Consider the following 22,662-nt stretch of genomic DNA (forward strand, 5'->3'; position numbering starts at 1 on the left):
TGATAAGCGTTTAGTTAAGCATGCAGTAGACTTATTTTGTCTTTATAGGCTTTAATTAATTAGCATGTGGTAAGCGATTTGGTCCTCTTAAGCTTGTGTTCAGAGGTTCGATTCCTAACTCATGCGTATGGAGAAAATTTGGTTGGAAGAAGAGAACACATCTTGTGTGTCTCACAAGTCCTTCGATGAAGTTATCGCTAACGACGGTAAAAATTTTGTACCAATATCATGGTAAAAAAAAACATTTGCTGACTAATTAGTTAAAGAACTATTTTTTTTAATCGGCAAAATTTTATTAAAGCTTCCTCCTATACGAGAACTAATATATAATTTAACAAGATGATAAAATATAGTTGAAATGTTTATATATCAATATTCTTTTTCCATCACATTATAGGTACAAATTAGTTTTTACGTTTAACGGTGACTATCTTATGTCGGACACAAGTTAACTTTCCTTTAACAGAGAATCAAATTAAAGTCAGAAAAAAAATTTGTATGAATTGATTCAGCACATAAATAAATAAGCACAAAATAAATTTGAACCGACCTTAAAAATAGTACACTCTTAAGTTGCAAATTCCAAGTCTACACCATCAAGGGTCAAGGAAGCTTTTGTCTTTTCATGGCTTTATGGCTTTAATTAATTAGCATGTGGAAGTATAGGACTTATTTGTCTCTATAGTATTAAGACAATCTGAATCTCAGCCATATAAAATTATTCTATATACAAAATAATTTCTATACATAAACTGCAGTGAAAATCTGTAACACTGTAACTAAGGACAGATCAATATTTGAGTAATGTTACACCGCTCAATAACGCTTTAACTAGGGATCAAATTACACCGGTGTAACATTTGAGTAATGTTACACCGCTCAATAACGCTTTAACGAATACAAATTTTACAAAATCGACCGTCGGATTGAAAGCTTATATCGTATAGATCATCCATGTTAAATTTTACAAAATTCTAAAATCGTTTGATATGTTTTTTAGATAGATCAAGATTAACGGTATTCAATAAAAACGCATAAAACATTAATTTTGATCTATCTAAAAAACATATCAAACGATTTTAGAATTTTATAAAATTTAACATAGATGATCTAGACGATATAAACTTTCAATCCAACGGTGAATTTGTATTCGTTGAAGCGTTATTGAGCGGTGTAACATTACTCAAATATTACACCCGTGTAATTTGATCCCTCCCCATATATATATATATATATATATATGTATAGTGACTGAATAAATACGTGACAAGTTCTAAGTGCTGAAGTTGGCAATTGTCACTCACCACCAAGATAAGCTCTTTATATATATGACCCACTAATAGGACCCAAAAGAAAAGTACATATGACCCAATAATAAATATAGGACAATGGCATGGCACACAGGTTTTCTCCAAACACTTGGTTTTTCCCCAGCTCATCTTGGCCAATGCATTCATTCCAATCTTCATATTTGGTCGTACTACTATTTAGATTTATGAAAATTGTTTTTGTGTTATTATCTTTTAAGTGTTAACTCCCCTTTTACTCCCAATCGATTGAATCTCCAAATTGTAACCAATTGTGTTGTGATATCACAAGACCCGAGCATGATGAAGGGAGACCACCGGCCAAAAGTTTTGACATCAAAACAACCTCGACAGAGCCGCGAGGCATAGAGAACCAAGTCGCGGAGGCGCAACACCGTCAACTGTAAGGGTGGTGCAACACCGTCGACTATATTGGGTATCCTTAACTAGTGCCTCGGGAACACTAGTTAGCATTTTCCTTTATAATCAGATGATTAACATTAATTACGGCGTCTATCTGTAATGACAGGGAATCCTATTTTATAAAAGACGATGCAACTTTTTTTTAATGTTTGTGTTGTAACTGAGGTTTAGGTGTGAAAATTAACCTTAAATAAATGTACAATTATGATTAGAGATTTACTTTTGTCACCCTACCAGCCCTACGCATTTTTCGTTTTTTCTGGTTACATACGCATTTTTCGTTTTACCCTTCCGCTACTTAAATAACGTAATAAAAATGAGATTTTTTTGAAAAATGTAGTCTGGTACTTAAGTACGTAGCGGGCGTTATAAAGGTAGAGTATTTTGGGAGGTATCCGTTATCTAAGTAGCGGACGTAGGTATTTTGGTAAATTCGTATGGCGCAGAGTAGGGTTGACAACAAAAGTAAATCTCTTATGATTGAGTACTTCAGTCGGTGGTTGAAACAATGAGGCCCAGTTGAGTGTCCCATAGGCCCATTCTGCTTTGAAAAAAAAGACTACAATACGGTCCTAAATGAAAGTGAGTTTACCTGTAAAACAGTAAAGTGATGAAGGACCCCCACTTTTTTTTTCTTTATAAATAAAATAATAATATGTATTTATAATTAAATTATATATTTATTAGTGATCTCCCAAAATTTGTTGAGTTTTTAGTAGAAACAGAATGAAGGTGTGTGTTAAATTGGAATGGTAGTTCCAATTCAACTACACAGAAAAATATAAAGTTACCAATTTAGAGATTAAAAACGTTAAATTGATCACTAAATCGATTGCTACTATTAGTTACTGGTAATTTAAGTTTAACAATATTTTACAAATTGATTGCTAATTCATTTAGCGATTGAAATAATTTGATCGCTAAATCGTTTACTAAACAGTGAAATTAGACTTTGAGGGTTTGATTTAGAGGTGGTGGTGGCCGGTGGGGTTCAACATATAATGTCTTTAAGCATAATTGTGTTGAAAATTTGTGAGACTCACATTAAGCAGACAATGTGTCTAAGCATAATTGTCTCCTAGCCAAAGAACACATAATTAATGTCTCTAGGCATAACTGTCTCTTAACCAAAGAACACATAATTGTTTCATAAATTTGTTCATTTTTAGTTCCTGACATCATACATGACCACAAATATAACCATGTTATTGGCTAAATAAGTTGATGTTAGTGATTTAAAGCAATAGTAACTCTTAAATTTATGTTTTTATTTTTGAAAAACTAAGTTAAGTTTTTTTTTTACCGTAAAAAAAAAAAAACTAAGTTAGTTGAATAATACTAATACTAATTTTTTTGTAACAACACAAAATCTTTTATAGTTTAGCTCAAAAGAGCTACAATCTGCATTTCAAAACACACTATACAAATTTTATTTAATTGCAGTTTTAGTCTCATATTTTTACGTTGTACTCCGTATTTTGTAGAGTCGGTTTTCCTATTTTAAAATTTGATAATTTTGGTTCATTCATCAAATATTTAGTCTATAATATGATGTTATGACATGCTAAAAATGAAGTTTTAAAAGTTTTTTTCTTTCACAATTTCATCAATACTTGTTTTTCCTATAATCAGATCATATACTACAATATTTAAAATACATTACATCATCCATTTTTTAATTTAAGAAAATGATAGAGAGACCAAAATTATTAGATTTTATTATAGAGGACCGAATCTATAAAATGATGAAAATATGAGACCAAACCGCAATTAAGTCTTAGAATTTCTACTTTCTATTCGTACTCTTGTATCTACAAGTTTTTCACTGTCCCAAAAAAATCCATTAAATGAGCAAAATGTAGCTCTCATATCCATATTTTTCAAAATTGATGAGTTTGGAAAAATAATTTTCCAGAAATGATATTATCCACAGAATGATACAAAAATGTGCAAAGGTAGTAAATTTGTGAGGGGCCTCAGAGGGAGAGGGATTGGTAGGCACTGGAACTGAACCAAAGACATTGGCTCCACTTGAGTTTGTCGTGTTCAAGATTGATGAACTTGTACTGCAATTGCAATTTTCATTTTAATTAAATTTAGCACCAATAATAATTAAAATGTATATATGAATATTGAAATAATATTTACCTTGTGGATGGATATTGACATGTTCCTGTGCCTACAAATTAGTACAAGTTAATAAATAAGATCATCAAAGTTCTCAACAACCAAAAGTAGAATAAATTTTTCTAGTCCTACCGCAACTTAGTTAATAGAAAATGTTGATATATATGCAGTGATTTGAGTTCGAATTTAGAATTATCCACTTCTTTATATTTATATAAAAAAAAAAATGCGCGACTCTAGCTACAAGCCTACAACTAAGAGCCTTTTTATCGCTAGGTACTTAGCTAGATCCTTAGGCTAAGTAACCGATCCTTAAATTTTATTGCGGCAGGAGAGAGTATACTTGACAAAAAAGAAAATAATGTATTTTCGTATAAGTATAGTCAATTTAATAGTTTCATCCATGTATAAAACCATATACTATTTACACCAAACCTAAATATGTATGTTTTTTTTTCTCAAAAAAAAAAATGTATGTTTTAAAACATAAGATATGCTTAGTAAAAAAAAAGCATTAAGACAATAGAGATGGGAGCCTAATGAGAAGAAAATAAGACTAAGCTATTTGTAGAAGAAAAACAAAGAGTGAGTCTTTGAATTGATGATTAACCTCATAATGGATTTAAGTTAAAAGAGAGAAAACTTAATGTGTGTGCCACATCAATTTTCATTTCCTTCCTCTCTATTTTATTCTCTACAATAAAACAAGAGAAAATTATTGAGCTTAAACCTCTTTTTGCACCAAGAAAAAGAAGAAAAAATAGTATATTCACCTAACATTTTCACTTCCATGCATTTTTGTGCAACAAAACATATAGGTGTTGATGTCACTCCATTTTAAATCCAAGTGACATTATTTAAATATTATATTATTTCCTCTCTACCAATCACATATATTCATATTAGTTATTTATGCATGACTTATGTAGAGAAAAATTGATGATTATCAATACTTCCAAACATTTGTGACAAAAAAAAGGAAGCTTTTTAGATATTGCTTGAAACATAGTAGAAAAAGAAAAGAAAAAGTTTGACTTTTGTATTAGGTAGCACTTTAGTAGCTTCATGTATCCCCAAACTACAAACTCTATTCAAAGATGCAATAAAAAAATTATTTTCTATATAGTCTATTCAATATGGAAACCAATAATCACATGTCTTAAGTTATTGCCAACCAAATATTGTGCATTAATTTGATACACATTAAAGTTCTACTACTTTACATGCCTCATTTTTTTATACTATATACATGAGAGCTTTTTTCCTATCCTTAAAGTCACTTAAAAAATAAGCACTTATAAGTATACTTCTAGGAAAAAAAAAACAATCTTTTTCATCTGGTATCAGACATATGTGTGATTTTTTAGAAACGCGAGTGTTTTGGGTCTTAGGGTTTTCCGAAAACACTTTGGAAGTATAAAAATTATTTGGATGAACAGATTAATTAAGTGTTTATTGCATAATCACTTATAATATAAGTGCTTATTTAAAAGCTATTCCTATAATAACATATAAAATAAGTCAAACAAAAGTCATAAAGTTTTATCATAAGCTATTATGCAAAGTTTATGGAAACAACTAACAGTTGATAAACTTGTCATAAGTTGTTTCAAATAAATCAATGCAAACAAATTTTATGTCAAACTTATACTTATAATATTTATCCTTCTCAATCTAATTAACATGTGTCCACGTGAGTTTAACTCAGTTGGTATTGGTAGGGGCATCGCATTATATATGCAGGAGCCGCAGTTCAAACCCCAGATACTCCACTGATTGAAATTTCAGTCACTAGGCTACTTGACCAAATAAAAATATAACTAACATGTTACATGTCCATACGTTTGAATTAAATATAAAGGTTGCAATAAGCATTATTGAAAAAATTGCAATGAAAATTATAATAGGAAAAGCCTTACTTGGATTAGTGCTAGTGATGACAGCAGTTCCACCAAAATTGCAGCTATTTGGAACAGGATTCTTATGATAATACTTATTAAAAGCATAAGAAGCATGATCATGTAAAAAATTTGGATTGTAACAGCTTCCACCAGGTTGAATCAATGAACAATCAATACCACCATATCCACAAGCATAATCCAATGCAACTTGTAAATCAATTTCTGAAGCACTTGGACTTGCAACACACCAACTTGAACCAGAAGAGATTGGAGAAGTATTCAATGGGTTTGGATTTGTATATGGAAGTGTTGAAGTTGGAGAAACTGTATCTGGATTTGAATTAGGATTGAATAATGGTTCAGGTGTTGAAATTGTTGGTATGATAGTAATTGGAGTTGTAATATCCTTTTGGATAGTTTTAGATTCTTGTTTCACTTCATATCTTAGTGGTACATTAACATGTCTTGGTGCTTCCTTTTCTGTCCTACTTGAACCTGAATGTGAAATCATAATTGAATTACTTTGTTTGTTCTGTTTCTAAAATATGTGAACAAATTAAGATACTAGATATTGATTTAAGCATTTTCTAAAATATGTGAACAAATTAAGATACCGACAACAAACACATCGGCATGCGAGTTACTGTCCACATGTGCAAAACATACTGACGTGACATGTGAGTCACCATCCACGTGTGTTTGACTTAATCAAAATCAGTGGAGATTCATCATTTTGCAAAATGGCTTTTTGGGGCCAAAAATGCTATTATGAAATTAGAGGTTCAACATTTTTTAATTTAACCTAAGATAATTAGAACAACTACATAATAACATTGCTTAGTAATAACTAACTTGTAGAATATGCCTAAAAGACCCCCTTCTAGAATAAACTAAAGTAGTCATTATTCTCTTAACCTAGTATTTGACACTTCTTTATATTCGTTAACCATCCGCTAAACCTAATTAACCACACATTGTTAATCATCTACTGTAAATTGTTGTCAAAAATGTCAAAGTTGTATGTCAAAAAAACTGTTTAACTATTGATCACTAGAAAAATTGGAGAAATTTGCATCTAAATTTCAACTAATAATTAGATTAGGCTCTTAATTAAACCTCTCTAATCTCTATTGTAAATGTGAACAGTTTTCTATAGAGAATCTTTTAGATTGGAAACTAGAGACATAAGACATGTAGGGTATCCTCTTTACTGAGACCCTATATAAGAGTCAAAGGCAGTTGGTCCCTTTTATGTTTTCAAGAAACAGCATGTGGAAGTACTGAAGAAAAGGTTGGATGCAACTGCTCAATGTGAAACTCTAGAAACATGATATCCAATGAAAATGACTTGTTCAAATCTTCTCTATAATTGTTTGGAGGATCTAACTAAAATAGTTACAACTATGTGAATGTGGCTGAAAAATAGATGAGACAACAATCTGTGCAAGTGCAAGTAGATTTATTTGCTTAATTTTTCCATAAAAAGAATAGTAAATTATCAATTAATGAACTAAATTCCAAGAGAAAGATACCAAAAAGTGGATAGCATCCAATTAGTCTACATGGATATATAATCATGCTAGTTGAACTAAAATCCTACTCCGGTTTTAAATATAAGTGAAAAATTACTTTTTAAATTCGTTGAATAGTTAATAAATTTGGTATAAAATATAGACTAATTATTCGATGAATCTAAACAGTTATATACTTATATTTAAAATCGGAGAAATAAGTGAATAATAACCATTTTAAGTGACATTAATGATCATTTTACAACTGAGTTTAACGAAATTCATACTTGTAGATTGAGGTTACGAGGATAAACTCTTTACCTCGAGGGTGTGTTTGGTTTTAAGAAAGGTAAGACGGAAGGAAATTACGGAAACCAATGAATGAATTTAGACTAAATTTTAGTTCAAATCATTAACTGGATTCCGTTATTTCCTTCGTTCTCACTTTCCTTCCCTGAAACCAAACACATTTCAAGTTTAATAAGAAGAAGCAATTGAAACACAAAATGTGAGAGTTAAGAAATATTAAACCAGAAGCAACTTTGTAACTCATTTCAGAAACAGAAGTGAAGGAGATAGATGAAGAAAAGAAGGAAGACAGAAAAACCATAGAAGAAATGAAGAAAGAAAATCACCTGAACATAGGATTTGATTTAGCAAGAGAAAAATTGCATAGTAATATAAACTCCTTTGCATCTTTAATCTTAAGGTTTGTTCTACTTCTTTTGTGACACTTTTTTTCTCCTTCTCTTTTGTTACTTTTTGTTGAATGTTTGGTGGGATAATAATGATTCAAGTTCAACTAAAAGTATATATATATTGGTAGTGGTACTAGAGTGTGTGTGGGCCTTATAGACAAAGATGAGGTGGTGGTGCAGAAGAAAGTTGGAGGGTGAAGGAGCAAAAAGGAGGGGAAAAGTGGGGAAGAAGGTTGTGAAGAAAGTAAAGGAAGAATTGTTTGTGGGCTAGTTAGTGATGATTCTAATTATGGTACTGCTGATGTGTACATTTTTCCTCTCTTTTTCTACTCTTTTCTTTTATGTGACTTCTACTATTTTTTTTTCTTTCTTTTCTTGTTCTTCTTTACTCTGATACGCAAATGTTAGTCGTTAGTATGTATGTTAGTAGTCGGAATTTGGGTTCGTTTGATTAGGAAAAAAGAAAGCGAAAATGAAAAAAATACAAAAATTAAAAAATTAAATTAAATTTAATCTTAGTTTAAGTTCATTTTTTGATTTTCATATTTTTAATCAAGATGTGATATATGGGTTGGTACTTGACTTGACTGTGACTTGTGTGGCAAAAGTGCCATTACTTATTACTGCTTATTTGATTGAGTTGTATTGTACTATAAAAATTTCACTTTAAACTGATTCAATTCAATTCAATGTCTGAACGTTGCACATGATGTTGTATACCAGCTCATGTCTAGCTTATGTCACTGTTTGTTCATCGTTAGATAAGTCAAACTTTCTTCAACTAGTAATTAATTAAACTACGTACTAATTGTATGCAACAAAGTCATTGAAATATTCCCACCACAACTTTACTTGGATCATGTCATTGAAGAAGAACATACCCATAAGAGTATTATGTATTTTCACACTGCAAATCTAATTAGAATTTTTCATCCTGATTTTTGAGTAGACGATTTAGATATCCCAAAAAATAGGTTAATTAAGCATGCTCGGACTAAACTATGATATTATCTTAGAATTAGAAGTTGGATTTAACTCTCAACTCAATAAAACTAACTTGTAAGGTGAAAATTGTCTCTCTACTTACATAAATTATTTCATCGAATGTGAAACTTTTTAACAGATACATTTCATTCTAACTTTAAGGGATTTAGAATTTACTGCAATTGAACCAACCGATATTTTCTGATTTAACCGGTTGAATACTTTAATGACATCACTTTTCCAAATAACTTTCCTAAAAGATGCGAGATTTTCATGCACTTCATGAACTAAAATATGATAAGCTCATTTGACTGATTTACCAACATCAGACAAATCCAAATGTAAGATGAATTGATACTTAAAAATGTACAAAACTACAACAACGATCAACAATAGAAGTCTTTATTTATAAGTACAAGTTAATGATCCTTCTCATTTGTACCATTGAGATAATGAGTTAATTAATATTAGAAACAATATAAACAAATACTCCTATGCATTAGGTCATTAATGAGGTTATTATCTTAGTAATGAAGATGATGAAGTCACCAATTTTTACCTCTAGAGAATATCATAAATCAACATTAGAAATTCTAATGAATTTGAAGTATAACCCACACCTCAAACAAACAAACAAAAGAAGCTATGATGACCTAGACAATTTCCATTATCCAACACAGAAAGTGGGGTGTAAGAGTCCACACATCATCATGAAATTATCCAGTGACTGACTCTTGCAGTTACAGATTCCTCATTATCTGTTTCCCAACACCAACTACCACTAACAATGTTAACTCATTGTTCAGCACTTTCTCAATCACCCCCACCATCATCACCACCACTACCACCACCCATATCCAAATTCATCTCTAACCACCCATGTCTCACCATGCTCCAAAATCACTGCACAACCATCAAACACTTCCACCAAATTTACCCTCACATCATCAAAACTGGCCTTGCTCATGACCCAATTGCTTCCACACGTGTCCTCACTTTCTGTGCCTCACCATCTGGCAACATTAACTATGCTTACAAAGTGTTTGCTAGAATGCCAAGCCCAAATCTTTATTCTTGGAACACAATTATTAGAGCTTTTTCTAGAACCTCAACTCCACAATTTGCTATATCACTTTTTGTTGACATGTTGTATTCTGAAATTCAACCTCAATATTTGACTTATCCTTCTGTTTTCAAAGCTTATGCTCAATTGGGTGATGCTCATCATGGTGCTCAGCTTCATGGTATGGTTTTGAAATTGGGTTTTCAAAGAGACCAATTTATTCGTAATACTATTATTTATATGTATGCTAATAGTGGACTAATGAGTGAAGCTAAAAGAGTTTTTGATGAAAAATTGGAACTTGATGATGTGGTAACTTTCAATTCAATGATTATGGGTTTCGCTAAGTGTGGTGAGATTGATGAGTCTAGGAAGATGTTTGATAATATGCCTACAAGAAGAACTTCAGTTACTTGGAATTCTATGATTAGTGGATACGTTAGGAATGGGAAACTAATGGAGGCATTAGAACTTTTCAACAAGATGCAAGAGGAAGGTGTTGAACCAAGTGAATTTACAATGGTGAGTTTATTGAATGCTTGTGCTCATTTAGGAGCACTTCAACATGGGAAATGGGTTCATGATTATATAAAAAGGAATCATTTTGAGTTGAATGTTATTGTTGTAACAGCAATAATTGACATGTATTGCAAGTGTGGGTCTGTTGAAAATGCTGTTGAGGTGTTTGTGACATACCCTAGAAGAGGATTATCATGTTGGAATTCAATTATAATTGGGTTAGCCATGAATGGCCATGAAAGTGAAGCGATTGAGTTATTTTCTAAGCTTCAATCTTCAAAATTATTAAAGCCAGATTCTGTAAGTTTCATTGGTGTTTTAACTGCTTGTAAACATTTAGGAGCAGTTGATAAAGCTAAGGACTATTTTGCATTGATGATGAATAATTATAAGATTGAACCATCAATAAAACACTACACTTGCATGGTTGATGTGCTTGGTCAAACTGGACTCCTAGAAGAAGCAGAAGAACTCATAAAGGGTATGCCTTTAAAGCCAGATGCCATTATATGGGGATCTTTGCTTTCGTCTTGTAGGAAGCAGGGGAATGTACAGATCGCAAAACGAGCTGCGCAAAGAGTTTATGAGTTAAATCCAAGTGATGCAAGTGGTTATGTACTTATGTCTAATGTCCATGCTGCATCCAACAAATTTGATGAGGCAATAGAGCAAAGGCTTTTGATGAAGGAAAACTTGACAGAGAAAGAACCGGGTTGCAGTTCAATTGAATTATACGGAGAGGTTCATGAATTTCTAGCCGGGGGAAGGCTGCATCCTAAGACTCAAGAGATCTACCATTTATTGAATGACTCCAGTTTTGCACTTCAAGATTGATCATATGTGAAATTATGAACTTGTGAAGTTTTAACATCAATATGTATATAGAAGTAGTAATAGCTTTAATATAGAGAAGATTTACAATAGATTAGAATCACACAATCTAAATATCCAATTTGCTTGAATGTAGGTTTTGCTTGCTTATAAATATAATTTTTTATATTTTACTCAATGCTCTATCATAGGGATGCTTACCGATAGGCCTAGTGAAGGGATCTCAGATTCTGTGTTGCATGCATGTTTTGCTTTGTTGTTATAACTTATAACACTAAATGCTTCATATATGATATATCCAACTAAGAGAAATAATCTTATGGTTCTTAAAATCACAGCACTTATTAATTTGTTAAATCAATTGATTAATAATAGTAATACAACAGAATAAGCATATGATCTTGTTTAGCAATTTCAGCTTTTTCATACTCTTGCTTGTACAAGAATCTGGTGACATCATAGCTACTATCCTATAGTGTATTTTTTGAATGTGAGACAACTACTAACAAATAGTATACTAAGTTTCAGGTTTTTGACAAGTTTCTCCCTGGTGCCCAAGAGTATACCTCAGGAGGCATTGCACCATTCATGAGGAGGTTCTGTGGCATTGCATATAAGTCAGAGATATCAAGATGATGTTGCGCGCGTCCATTTTGGTAATGCTGATTCTGCATAGCAGCAGCAAGTTCATCGTCTTCAAGTGGAAGACGATCAAAAGTAGCGTGCATGAATGATGCAGCCATGATCACAACAGGTCCTGAAGCAATCAAAGCACCAACTACAGCACCTCCAACAACTTGTCCTTGAGGACCTGCTAAATATATTGTTAGACCAGTAATTCCTGGTGGTGCCGGTGGGGGAAGAATCGACCCCAACAACGAGAGAATCTCAAATCGACCATGAAGGGTTACAATTGCACCAGATGAAGCCGGTTGGCGCAGCGTTACATTTGTTACACAACCAGTGCCATTAAGTATACAAAGACCACGTTGCTTTCTCCTTGCAAAGTTCAACAAACTTTCGTTCACATCACAGCCAGAGCTCACTTCCATAGCATGAGCTTTAAGTGCAGTAGCACTATCTCTAGTGACAATGATTGGTGGCTTAGGCTTGTTTTTCGATCCAGCCGGTCGACCGCGAGGCCGCTTTAAAGTCTCCCCCTCAGCTGCAGAAGAAACTGGCGAAACTGATTTCGGAACTTTAGGAGATATTAGAGTAACATCAATACCATTACCAGACATATTATTATTCTGGTTACCATTGTCTTGTTCTTGCTTGTGTTCCATTTCACCAAACATAAGATAGTTTTTGGTTAAAGGAGGAGTAACAAAGAGTAAATCGCTCTTTCCTGTTACAATATTGAAGGTTTAAGTAGTTGCATTATGAGAATAAATATTATAGGAGCCCAAAAGAATGATCACAATTTTAGGATGGAGTTAAGTTATACCAACCACTGTTTTTTGCATTAATCTTCCTAACTCTTACTAACTTTGCTTCATATCAATTACCTTTCACAGCAGATATCACATGGTGTATATAATTATTACTATTTTCATTTCATTGTTAGCTACCTACCTACACTATCTTCCTCGTATTATATAGATACTCGTTCCAACCTTAGAGTTTTAATTCATATGGTAATGAAATTCATAGTTCCATTTCTATGTTAATACAATGTAGTAAGTTAGTAAATATGAGGAAGATATAAGGATTAAGGGATATTTGGATTCAAATGATCGATTGTTATATATGATTTATGGTAGGACATCAATGATTTGGGTCTGATGAAAAAAATAAGTATGATCTAATAAATTGTAATGGTGAGATTAACAACATAACTCTTTCATGTTGAGTTTCAACATGAGAGATTCATCACACAGAGAATGAGAATCAAATCTATGTCAAATGTCTAAAAGCTCTTCTACATTTAGGGTACACAGCAATAGGGGATTGAATTTTTCAAATTTCAGTTATTGCGTTCACGCACTATTTGTTGTTGGCCATCGAGTAAAAGTGAGTAATTTGAGAAGAAAAAAAAAAACACTTGTTAGTATGAAATTTTTAAGATTTTACTCGTATGATTCTTAAGTAACAAACATTATAAAAATGAGAAATTTGAGGAAAAAAAATCTCATAACATAAAATTTTCAAGATTTTACACGTCCACTACATATAAAAATGAGAAATTTGATTAAAAAATAATCCTAATATAAAATTTTCAAAATTTTACATGTCCAGTTCGCTACTTAATAGCAAACTGTGAAAATGTTATTTTGATAATTTTAACCGCGCATGAGAAAACTCAAGGCGTGAAAAGAAGTTTTCATTATTCGCTTCACCATGTCGATTGAACTTGGGAAAAATCCAAACCCAGAGCCCAATAAATTTGGGTTTTACCATAAAAAACGGAACAATTTTTAGCAAGTATCCATAATATGAATTAAGTTTTGATGCTTAGAGATAGACACAAACCCAAATGAAAAATATTTAAGTCGACTTACACAAATAAAAAATAATTTTTTTTATTAATCTTCTAGTCATAAGGAAATGAATCTCGATAATTCAGAATTCGATCGCAAGATAACTAAAAATTGATTAATAATTGTTCCAATTCGAATTCTCCCGTATGATTCATTCTAAGGGGATTTCATTAGCAAATAATTTAGTCACTTTGATCATTTAATTATCTTTTCTACTAATTTTTTTATATATTTTATTGTCTGCCCCTAAAAAGAGGAAGGCTTAATGTGTGAGCACGTGCGGGGCACCGTTGTACCGTTTGCGGTTCTGTTCGTCTTTTTCGCTCCATCTCATACAAACAAACTGCAGAATTCTTTCCTCATTTGATTTTCATGTCAATTACATCCTTCTCCGTTCCAAATTGAAAGGTAACCTTTAACATTATCATTCATTGTTTCATATTCGTTTTTTTTAGAGAAACCATTATTTCGTGTAGTTGTTAATTTTGTTCAAATTTATATGTATTGAAACTCGTTATATGCATTAACCATGAATTTGGACATGATCAATCATAATTCTTCTTGATTAGGTTTGTTCTGTTGTGTGCAATGAAATACTTAGCATACATTTTTTTTTTGTTTCTTGTGATGTTTTAGTGATTTTATAGAGTTTGTTTTATTACTCCCTCGGGTCCTTTTTATGGTCTATATTATAGACCAGATTCATATATTATTAGTGAATTAAAATATAAATTGTTTTGTCCCAATGAGCATAGCTTAGTTGGCAGGGACGTCTCATCATATGTGCAGGAGTTGGGCTTCGAATCCCGGACACTCACTTATTCACCTTTAAGGTGGATTTTTTTAGCCACTAGGCTACTTGACAAAAAAATAAGAAAAACGTTGTTTCCAGTATAATGGACCGGAGGGAGGATTATAATAAGTATCTGAGTTAGTATCTGTCTCATTTTTTTAGAGTGATATCAGACACATTTTTTTCCCAACAATTGGTGACTGTCGCTTCAATGGTAGTTGAGGCTCTGGTTCCTCTGCTTGAGTGTGATAGGGATGATGTGCATCAAGATTATTTGGCTCCATTTGGCAATGAAGCCAAGGAGCATGTGTATCATCATAAAGTCCATTGCGCCGCCAAGGATAACTTGCAGACTAGGGAACTTTGGACTGATGGACTTATTTGTGCTTTTGAGTTCATCCGCGGCTCTCGAAAGACTCATCATCCCTCAGAAGCAGTTAAAGAAGTGGCCCAGAAGAAGGGTTTTCAAGGAAATCAAATTAATCCATTGAAAAAAAGTCCTAGTAAAGATGGCTTTCATGAATCACCTTTGCTGGTCGACGAATCTGGAGGGTTGGATCTTCATGATTTCAATAATAATAACTGTTCTGGCAAAGAGGATCTTCCAAGAACTTACTGGAAACCAATTGGTTGGACTAGAGTTTCTGAACTTGTTCAGGCTGTGCATAGTGATTCTAGCTGGGCATCACAGCCACACGATTTCACAGATGATGAAAGTGATATTCCTGTTGCAGATGTAGCAACTCCTTACTGGGAAAGACCAGTGGGTCCAACATGGTGGTGTCATTTAGATGCTGCTGATCCATATGTTACTACATGGCTTGCTAGTTCTCAATGGTTACATCCTGCTATTAGCATTGCTTTGCACGATGAAAGCAGGTTAATAAGCGATCGAATGAAACACCTTTTGTATGAGGTAAACAAACTTTTGTATGAGAGTAAAATTCTGCTAATTATTTTTCTTTTAGAAGAATTCCAACTTGCTATTACCATTTTGCAAATGGCTTTCCTCACACACTACTTGTTGTGGTTTCTTGTGTCCTGCTCGACACCTTCTTCGTTGTTGTGCTTCTTTCATTAAATGCAATGATTCAGTATATAGTTGCAATTGCAAAGGCATTCAAATTTAAAAATAAGTTTTTGTTTGACAGGTTCCTGTTCGAGTCGCTGGTGGATTACTATTTGAACTTCTAGGGCAGTCTGCAGGCGATCCATTTGTTGAGGAAGATGACATTCCCATTGTATTACGAGCATGGCAGGCACAGAACTTTATGGTGACAGTTTTGCATGTTAAGGGCTCTGCATCAGACATCAATGTGTTAGGTATTTTAGAAGTTCAGGTTAGTTAGCCCCACCAAGTTAATCAGACAATTATTTTGCCAAAAGCATGATTTTATTTATCCTTAGATACCTTCAACTGTGTTATGCAGGAACTGCTGGCTGGTGGAGGAGCCAACATTCCACGTAGCATTCATGAGGTTGTAGCACACCTAGCTTGTCGTCTTGCACGATGGGATGATAGGTTAGTATTCTTTACATCCAGTTACCAACTAAGAAAATCTTTGTTGTTTTTGCAATTTGTATGATTATTCTTTTTCCTCAAACCAATTCGCTTCAAACTTAATTTTAACCAAATCAATTTTATTTAAAATCATGTTTTGTCCAACACTCGCCCAAACATACACTATCAATACTGCAAGCCTCATATTTACGACTTCAAAAAAACTGTGTCCATTCTTTATTTTTTTTTACTGCAACAACATCACAAGTCTTTTACCATTAGGTGAAGTCGGTTATGTGAATCAAACGTCATGATATCCTATCTTGAATCATGCCTAATGACAAACAAAATATTTTTCACCTCCATCTGAGAAAAAATAACAAAGAGAAAAGCAGTTACTTTAGATTGAATGACATGTTAGTCTGTGAAAGGCTTGTAAAAAAAGTGTAACTTGGTTTAAGAGATCTATGACGTAACATGAAAAGAACAAATAGAAATTAAGCATAGGTATTTAGAATCCCTCCCCCTCTTTTATTCTATCTTACTACTGTCAAAAGTGTTCATCACAAAGCTGTGTTTTAGTTTAGAGAACTCCAGAAAGTTAGAATTTTTCTCTTCGATGCTGTGATTCTGGGTATCAGACTGAGTAACGGGCCTACTGGCTTTAGCTCCATTAGTAATTTATGGACTTATTTAGCTTACTTCAATTGAAGTATTTAGACTGGATTTGGTCTTAGTTTCATTCTATCGTTTCCTTTTTTCTCTTTATTTATACTTAAATAATATTTTATCAAACCTATTAATATCCTATTCTTAAGAAATCTGATGCTGCTATTTAATTGGCTATATTAGTCAGTTTTCTTGATGTGATTGAAATTTTCAATCGTTGTAAATAATTTATTATATAACATTCTACTGTGATCTTAATTCATACTTCATTTGCATCACTTTTTAATATGCAGTCATTTTTTATTTGTTACTAATGTATATGATACCACAGGTTGTTTCGAAAACACATCTTCGGGGCTGCTGATGAAGTTGAATTGATGTTTATGAACAGGTGATTGCATGTGCTTTGGACCATTTAACATAAGAACTTGAGTGTGACGTAGGTGGTCATTTTATCCATTTTTTTTATAACATGGATATACAATGGTCTTTTCCTTCTTGTTAGGAGGAACCATGAGGATTTGCATCTGTTAACTATAATATTGAACCAGGAAATTAGAAGATTATCAACCCAGGTAATTTTGCATACCACAAAATGATTAATACTGTACTTCTTGAGAATCTTCCATAAATTATAGTATAGTTTTACATATTGTATTGTAGTTGATAATGCTGGAAAAAAGCTTTATTTGGTATCTGCATATGTTTGTTTATTTTTGTATTATCTAACTATATGCTTGTGAGTGCTTGGCTCATTTTATTGCATTGAGATTTAAGAAATTATTGTACTACCTCTTCGTGCATCTTTTCAATCTAATTTATTTTGCTCCTTTTCTGACAAGACGAAAATTTCTTTCTTCCATCATAAAATTGTTAGTAGATTAAAGTGCCAGAAAAAGCATGAATGAAAAGAAAATGATTGTTGTGAATAATTTAACCAACGTAAAATTCAAAACTAATTGGAAACCATTGAGCAATATCATGAATTTAATTGGTAACTGACATATGTATCTTGTTAAACAAATCAGAAGGATGTATAGAGTAGAACTTTACATATCACACAAATTAATTGATTGCAATGATGTAGTAACTAGTAACTTTGAATTGTTCGTTATAAAACTGATTTTGTAGATTCTTTTTGGTGCATAGTAATTATGTAAATTGTTTAGATTGAAATTTTTCACATGTTCCTTTATCTTTTGTATGACCTTGTAGGTTATAAGAGTGAAATGGTCACTCCATGCACGAGAAGAAATTGTGTTTGAACTTCTTCAACAGCTGAGAGGAAATGTAACAAGATCGTTGCTGGCAGGAGTAATGAAGAGTACAAGGCAAATGATTGATGAGCAAGAAGCAGTTCGAGATCGTCTGTTCACTATCCAAGATGTAATGCAAAGCGCAGTCCGTGCATGGTTGCAGGTTTTGTAATCTCTACCTACCATAGTAATTTGAACTCTTTAATAGTTAGCTACAAATGTTTTATTGATTTCATTTATTTGATACTATGGAAATTTCATACAATTACCAGTGTAAGTGTGCAAAAGACTTATTTGGCACTGCACTATGAAAAGATGTTGATGCACTAAGATTGGCCTATGCATCTTTGGAGGGACTAAACTATGGACTTGATCTTTTTATAATTATATAAAATAGTACTTGTTTTACTTTTATATTGATTTAGCTGTGGCATTCAAAATTCAAACTAAAATTTAGATCTTTGGGACACCAAGCTCAAGCTTTGATAAAATACTGCCAACCTTAGAGGAGGGGGACAAGATTCAAACCAGAGAAGTATTATTTTGATTAGCAACAGTTTTTTAGTGGTGGACAGGATCAAGAACATGGAAAGGAGCCAAAATATTTAACTCTAATTGTGACATAATATATTAATAACTTGTGTATCTTATATTTATTGATCATAATTGAACTATAGCAAATGATGTACTTCGTCTCACACTCTTGCTCTTTATTTTAGGACAAAAGCCTCACGGTTACACATAACTTGGGAGTGTTTGGGGGTTGCGGCCTTGTCCTTTCCATCATTACTGGACTATTTGGCATAAATGTGGATGGAATACCTGGATCTGAAGCAACTCCTTTTGCGTTTACTCTTTTCTCTGTACTCATAGTTGTGTTGGGAGCAGTCCTAATTGGAATTGGATTGCTTTATCTTGGGCTGAAAAAACCTATCGTTGAAGAAAATGTTGCAGTGAGAAAACAAGAGCTTCGAGAGTTGGTTAGGATGTTCCAACATGAAGCAGAAACTCATGCGCAAGTACGGAAAACCTTGCCTCACAAGGATGTTACTCAAACAGTTAGGCCACCTAATGGTGCAAATCGTCGCTTCAAGTTATCAAATTTGTTCAGTACATAGATGTTGGTACTTCAGTTGTATGGTTCTTTGTTTTTGGTTTTTTTTATAATATCAGGTGTATGGTTCAGCCTCTAGGTGCATGGTACATTATAAAGAAAGGTTTGCAGCGTAATGACAATTGTAATTTTTGTTAGGTAGTTTAATTGTTAGAATTTCACTTTTTAAGGTGAATAAGTGGGAATACCAGAGTTCGAACTCCGGTCCCTACAAGCTACATACTATTATAAATGTGAATTAAAATATTGCATATATGAAAACAAAGCGTATACATTGCATAGCGAAAGGATAAAAAGAAAAAAGTGTAGGGCGTGCAAGTAATCGGTAGGGTGGTAAAATGACATCTCCAATTAAATTGCGATATCACCATATTGATGTAACCGACTCTTGTTAAACTTTTGCTGCAATATAACAATTTAAAATGGCTACCGTCACAAATCTTACACATTCATGAGGTTAGCTCATTGATGACAGTCAGAGAGTTTAAAACATCAAAATTTATGGTAGGTTAGAAATAAAAAATTCAAAAGATTGTCTTGAAGTTGAATTGGTTATAAATTTCAATTCATCATTAGTCTAAAATTATTTAAACATACCTTTAAAAAAATTATTTTAAACATTATTATCCAATAATTTGTTGTCATGTGATCATTCATAAACACACAATTTTATTTTTGTCTTTACAACACATTTGGTCCCTTACGTTTAAAAAGTATCAATTTGATCCCTTACGTTTATTTTGGGTTTCAAGTTAGTCATTTCCGTTAGTTTTGTCACTAACACCATTTGAACATTACACGTGTCAGTGTGTTCAAGTGCCACATGTCAGTCCACATATGCAAATTGACTGTTATATGTAACAAAATTGACGGAAATGACTAACTTGAAACCTAAAATAAACGTAAGAGACCAAATTGATACTTTTTAAACGTAAGGGACCAAATTGAAACTTAAAATAAACGTAAGGGACCAAATATGCAGTTAAACTTTATTTTTACTAATGTATATTCAGATAGATCATTAAATATAATTGATAATTTGATTGTAATGGCATTAAGTTGTTGTGGGGAACTATTTTTGTTATTTTATTTTTTTTGACCGAAACTATTTTTGTTATTGATAGCTTTGAAAATGCTTAATGATATGTTAAGCACATAATGTATAAATTAAATAATTTAATTTGACACACATACATGATATAAGAAATTTAAGAGCAAAACGGATACAAACAAATACATAGAAGTATTTGATGTAACTAACTTTAGCTTGACATGACTCAGATTCTTTGTGTACCTACCACATCCATGTTTTTAAAAAATGAAAAATATTTACACAATCGTTTTTTAACACTCTTCATGTATGTGTGACCTATTTTTTAACAACTCAATAATATTTTTAAAAAAATAAATTCTCCTTTGGATTGGTGGACCATGAAAAATTACCTAAAACTCCAACGATTACTTATGGTATATGCTGGAAAATAGAGACTCACATTGATTTGATTAGTACCTATTTAAAAAAGAATTAATGTCAAAAAACTTAACTCATATTTTTTCTTGTTATTTTTATTCAACTAATACCGATTGAGTCACTGTTTTACATACAAAAATAAGGATGACCGTGAACTTTTACTTTTAAGGAAGACATTGGTCAAAATAAATATTTCAAAAGTTATTTTTAAGTATTAGTCCATCATAGATCATTCATCAAATCAAAATATGTCTTTTAAAAAGTAATTAATTTACAAGGCAAATTTGTGGATTATTTTATAATAAAGAAAAACCAATTATAAAAAGTTTTTCAAAAGATTATGTAGCTATTATTCTCTTATCTGCCAATTTTTTAGATACTTTGACTTATGGCATAACATAATGGGTTCTTGTTCCACGTAGTTGGGGTCAAAAGGAATATATGGTAGCCATATGAAAGTTAGAGGTTGGTTGAGGCATTGAATAATATGGACTCTTACACTTTAGTTGTCCATTAAAATTAAAATTTTAAATCACCACGACTAATTTATCCTTATCAGAACTATGTATAGGTAAATGCCATCAAACATTAAAAATGAACTTTTGTCAATATATCTTATATTTTTTTTAATCAATGTCAATATATCTTATATTATAGCATATGTATTATGTTTCTGCTCAAATGATTTTCTGTTTCTGATGTGTGAAAGAAATCATCACCTCATATATTTTGTGGAGACCATCAGTAACACGGTCGGACAACTTATACATTCTACTCAAAGACGAAATTAGGGTAAATAAATTCAGCTTAATTGGAGGAGAAACTTATTAGACTATAGACATATGAGCATCAATTTTCATAAGTTCTTCCAAATACTTATGGAGAAAACGCCTCAAGAAATCTAATAACTATACTACTACAAGTATAACTATACTACAAGTCTACATTTTGGAAGAAGGAATGATGAGAAAGAACTAGTAAAGCTGTTCAAAATTGAGATCACTTGTATTGTGATTGTATAACTGATGAATTGCATGTTCCACAATTTTCCAATTCTCGTCACCATTCCCCGGATCCATGAAAACCGATAACATCTCAGAGTTCTTTTTGTTCAGGTTCATCTTCTTCTTCTAACAAACTCTCAAGCAAACACAACTTTCTCCTAACTCACAAATATATATATATATATATGATCAAATTTGAAAAATATGAACAAATATCATCTGCCTAGAATGTGTTTTCTATCTTAAAAGGTGACCATGATCGTCTTAGAATGTGTTGAAGAGAAACTGTGTCTTTTTTTTGCAATGGTTTATTTAAGGCTAATATGTGAATGAGGAATACAAAGTTTCAAAAGATAAAGGGATTCTCTTATCTGCCAATTTTAGCTACTTTGACTTATGGGATAACATAAAGGGATTCTTGTTCCAAGTAGTTGGGGTCAAAAAGAAATACATGGTAGCCATATGAAAGTTAGAGGTTATAAGTTATAGTTGAGGCATTAAATAATATAGACTCTTACACATTTAGTTGTCCAATAAAATCAAAATATTAAATCTCCACCGGTTAACTTATCCTTAACAGAATAAACTATGTATAGGTAAAAACATCAAACATTAAAAATGAACTTTTGTCGATATATCTTATACTAGCATACTTCCTCCGTCCCAAATTATAAGGGAAAATAAAAAAATCACACTTATTAAGAAAAAGTAAAACATGATAATTTGAAATATGTTTTTGTGGGTTTTTCTTGGAATAAGTTGCATAGGAAGATGTAAAACCAATTTTTATTGGTTGTTGTTTATTGAAAAAATGGGAGAGAGAGAGAAAATTAAATGCAATTTTACGAGAATAAGCGAAAAACATTCCTGAAAATGATTTTTTCCCTTATAATTTGGGACAAAAAAAATGGGTTTTTTCCCTTATAATTTGGAACGGAGGGAGTATGCATTATGATTTATTAAAAGATTAAATATGTTTTTTTCCAATAAAATAGAGACCTTCTAAATTT

The 22,662-nt window shown here is 32.1% G+C and overlaps 4 protein-coding genes across 4 annotated transcripts; 2 read left to right on the forward strand and 2 right to left on the reverse strand.

Annotated features, from left to right (window-relative positions):
- Positions 1–3,549: 3,549 nt before the first annotated feature.
- On the reverse strand, positions 3,550–8,382 carry LOC123882261 (PLASMODESMATA CALLOSE-BINDING PROTEIN 5-like). Its single transcript, XM_045931086.1, has 4 exons — positions 7,905–8,382; positions 5,777–6,253; positions 3,879–3,909; positions 3,550–3,796 (listed from the first exon to the last, which is right to left on the reverse strand). The coding sequence occupies exons 1-4, from the start codon at positions 7,963–7,965 to the stop codon at positions 3,574–3,576; spliced, it is 792 nt and encodes a 263-aa protein (XP_045787042.1). The 5' UTR covers positions 7,966–8,382; the 3' UTR covers positions 3,550–3,573.
- A 1,356-nt stretch (positions 8,383–9,738) lies between these two features.
- On the forward strand, positions 9,739–12,826 carry LOC123882262 (pentatricopeptide repeat-containing protein At2g42920, chloroplastic). The gene has a single exon (XM_045931087.1). It carries the CDS (start codon positions 9,739–9,741, stop codon positions 11,365–11,367), a length of 1,629 nt encoding a protein of 542 aa, XP_045787043.1. The 3' UTR covers positions 11,368–12,826.
- LOC123882263 (AT-hook motif nuclear-localized protein 16) lies at positions 11,889–12,662 on the reverse strand. The gene has a single exon (XM_045931089.1). It carries the CDS (start codon positions 12,660–12,662, stop codon positions 11,889–11,891), a length of 774 nt encoding a protein of 257 aa, XP_045787045.1.
- A 1,273-nt stretch (positions 12,827–14,099) lies between the features above and the next one.
- LOC123882264 lies at positions 14,100–19,480 on the forward strand. The gene is made up of 8 exons (XM_045931090.1): positions 14,100–14,252; positions 14,800–15,553; positions 15,789–15,977; positions 16,068–16,159; positions 17,139–17,198; positions 17,313–17,382; positions 18,023–18,226; positions 18,783–19,480. The coding sequence occupies exons 2-8, from the start codon at positions 14,849–14,851 to the stop codon at positions 19,179–19,181; spliced, it is 1,719 nt and encodes a 572-aa protein (XP_045787046.1). The 5' UTR covers positions 14,100–14,252; positions 14,800–14,848; the 3' UTR covers positions 19,182–19,480.
- Positions 19,481–22,662: the final 3,182 nt, after the last annotated feature.

The sequence above is a fragment of the Trifolium pratense genome, linkage group LG4 (assembly GCF_020283565.1).
Source record: "Trifolium pratense cultivar HEN17-A07 linkage group LG4, ARS_RC_1.1, whole genome shotgun sequence".
Taxonomy (NCBI): domain Eukaryota; kingdom Viridiplantae; phylum Streptophyta; class Magnoliopsida; order Fabales; family Fabaceae; genus Trifolium; species Trifolium pratense.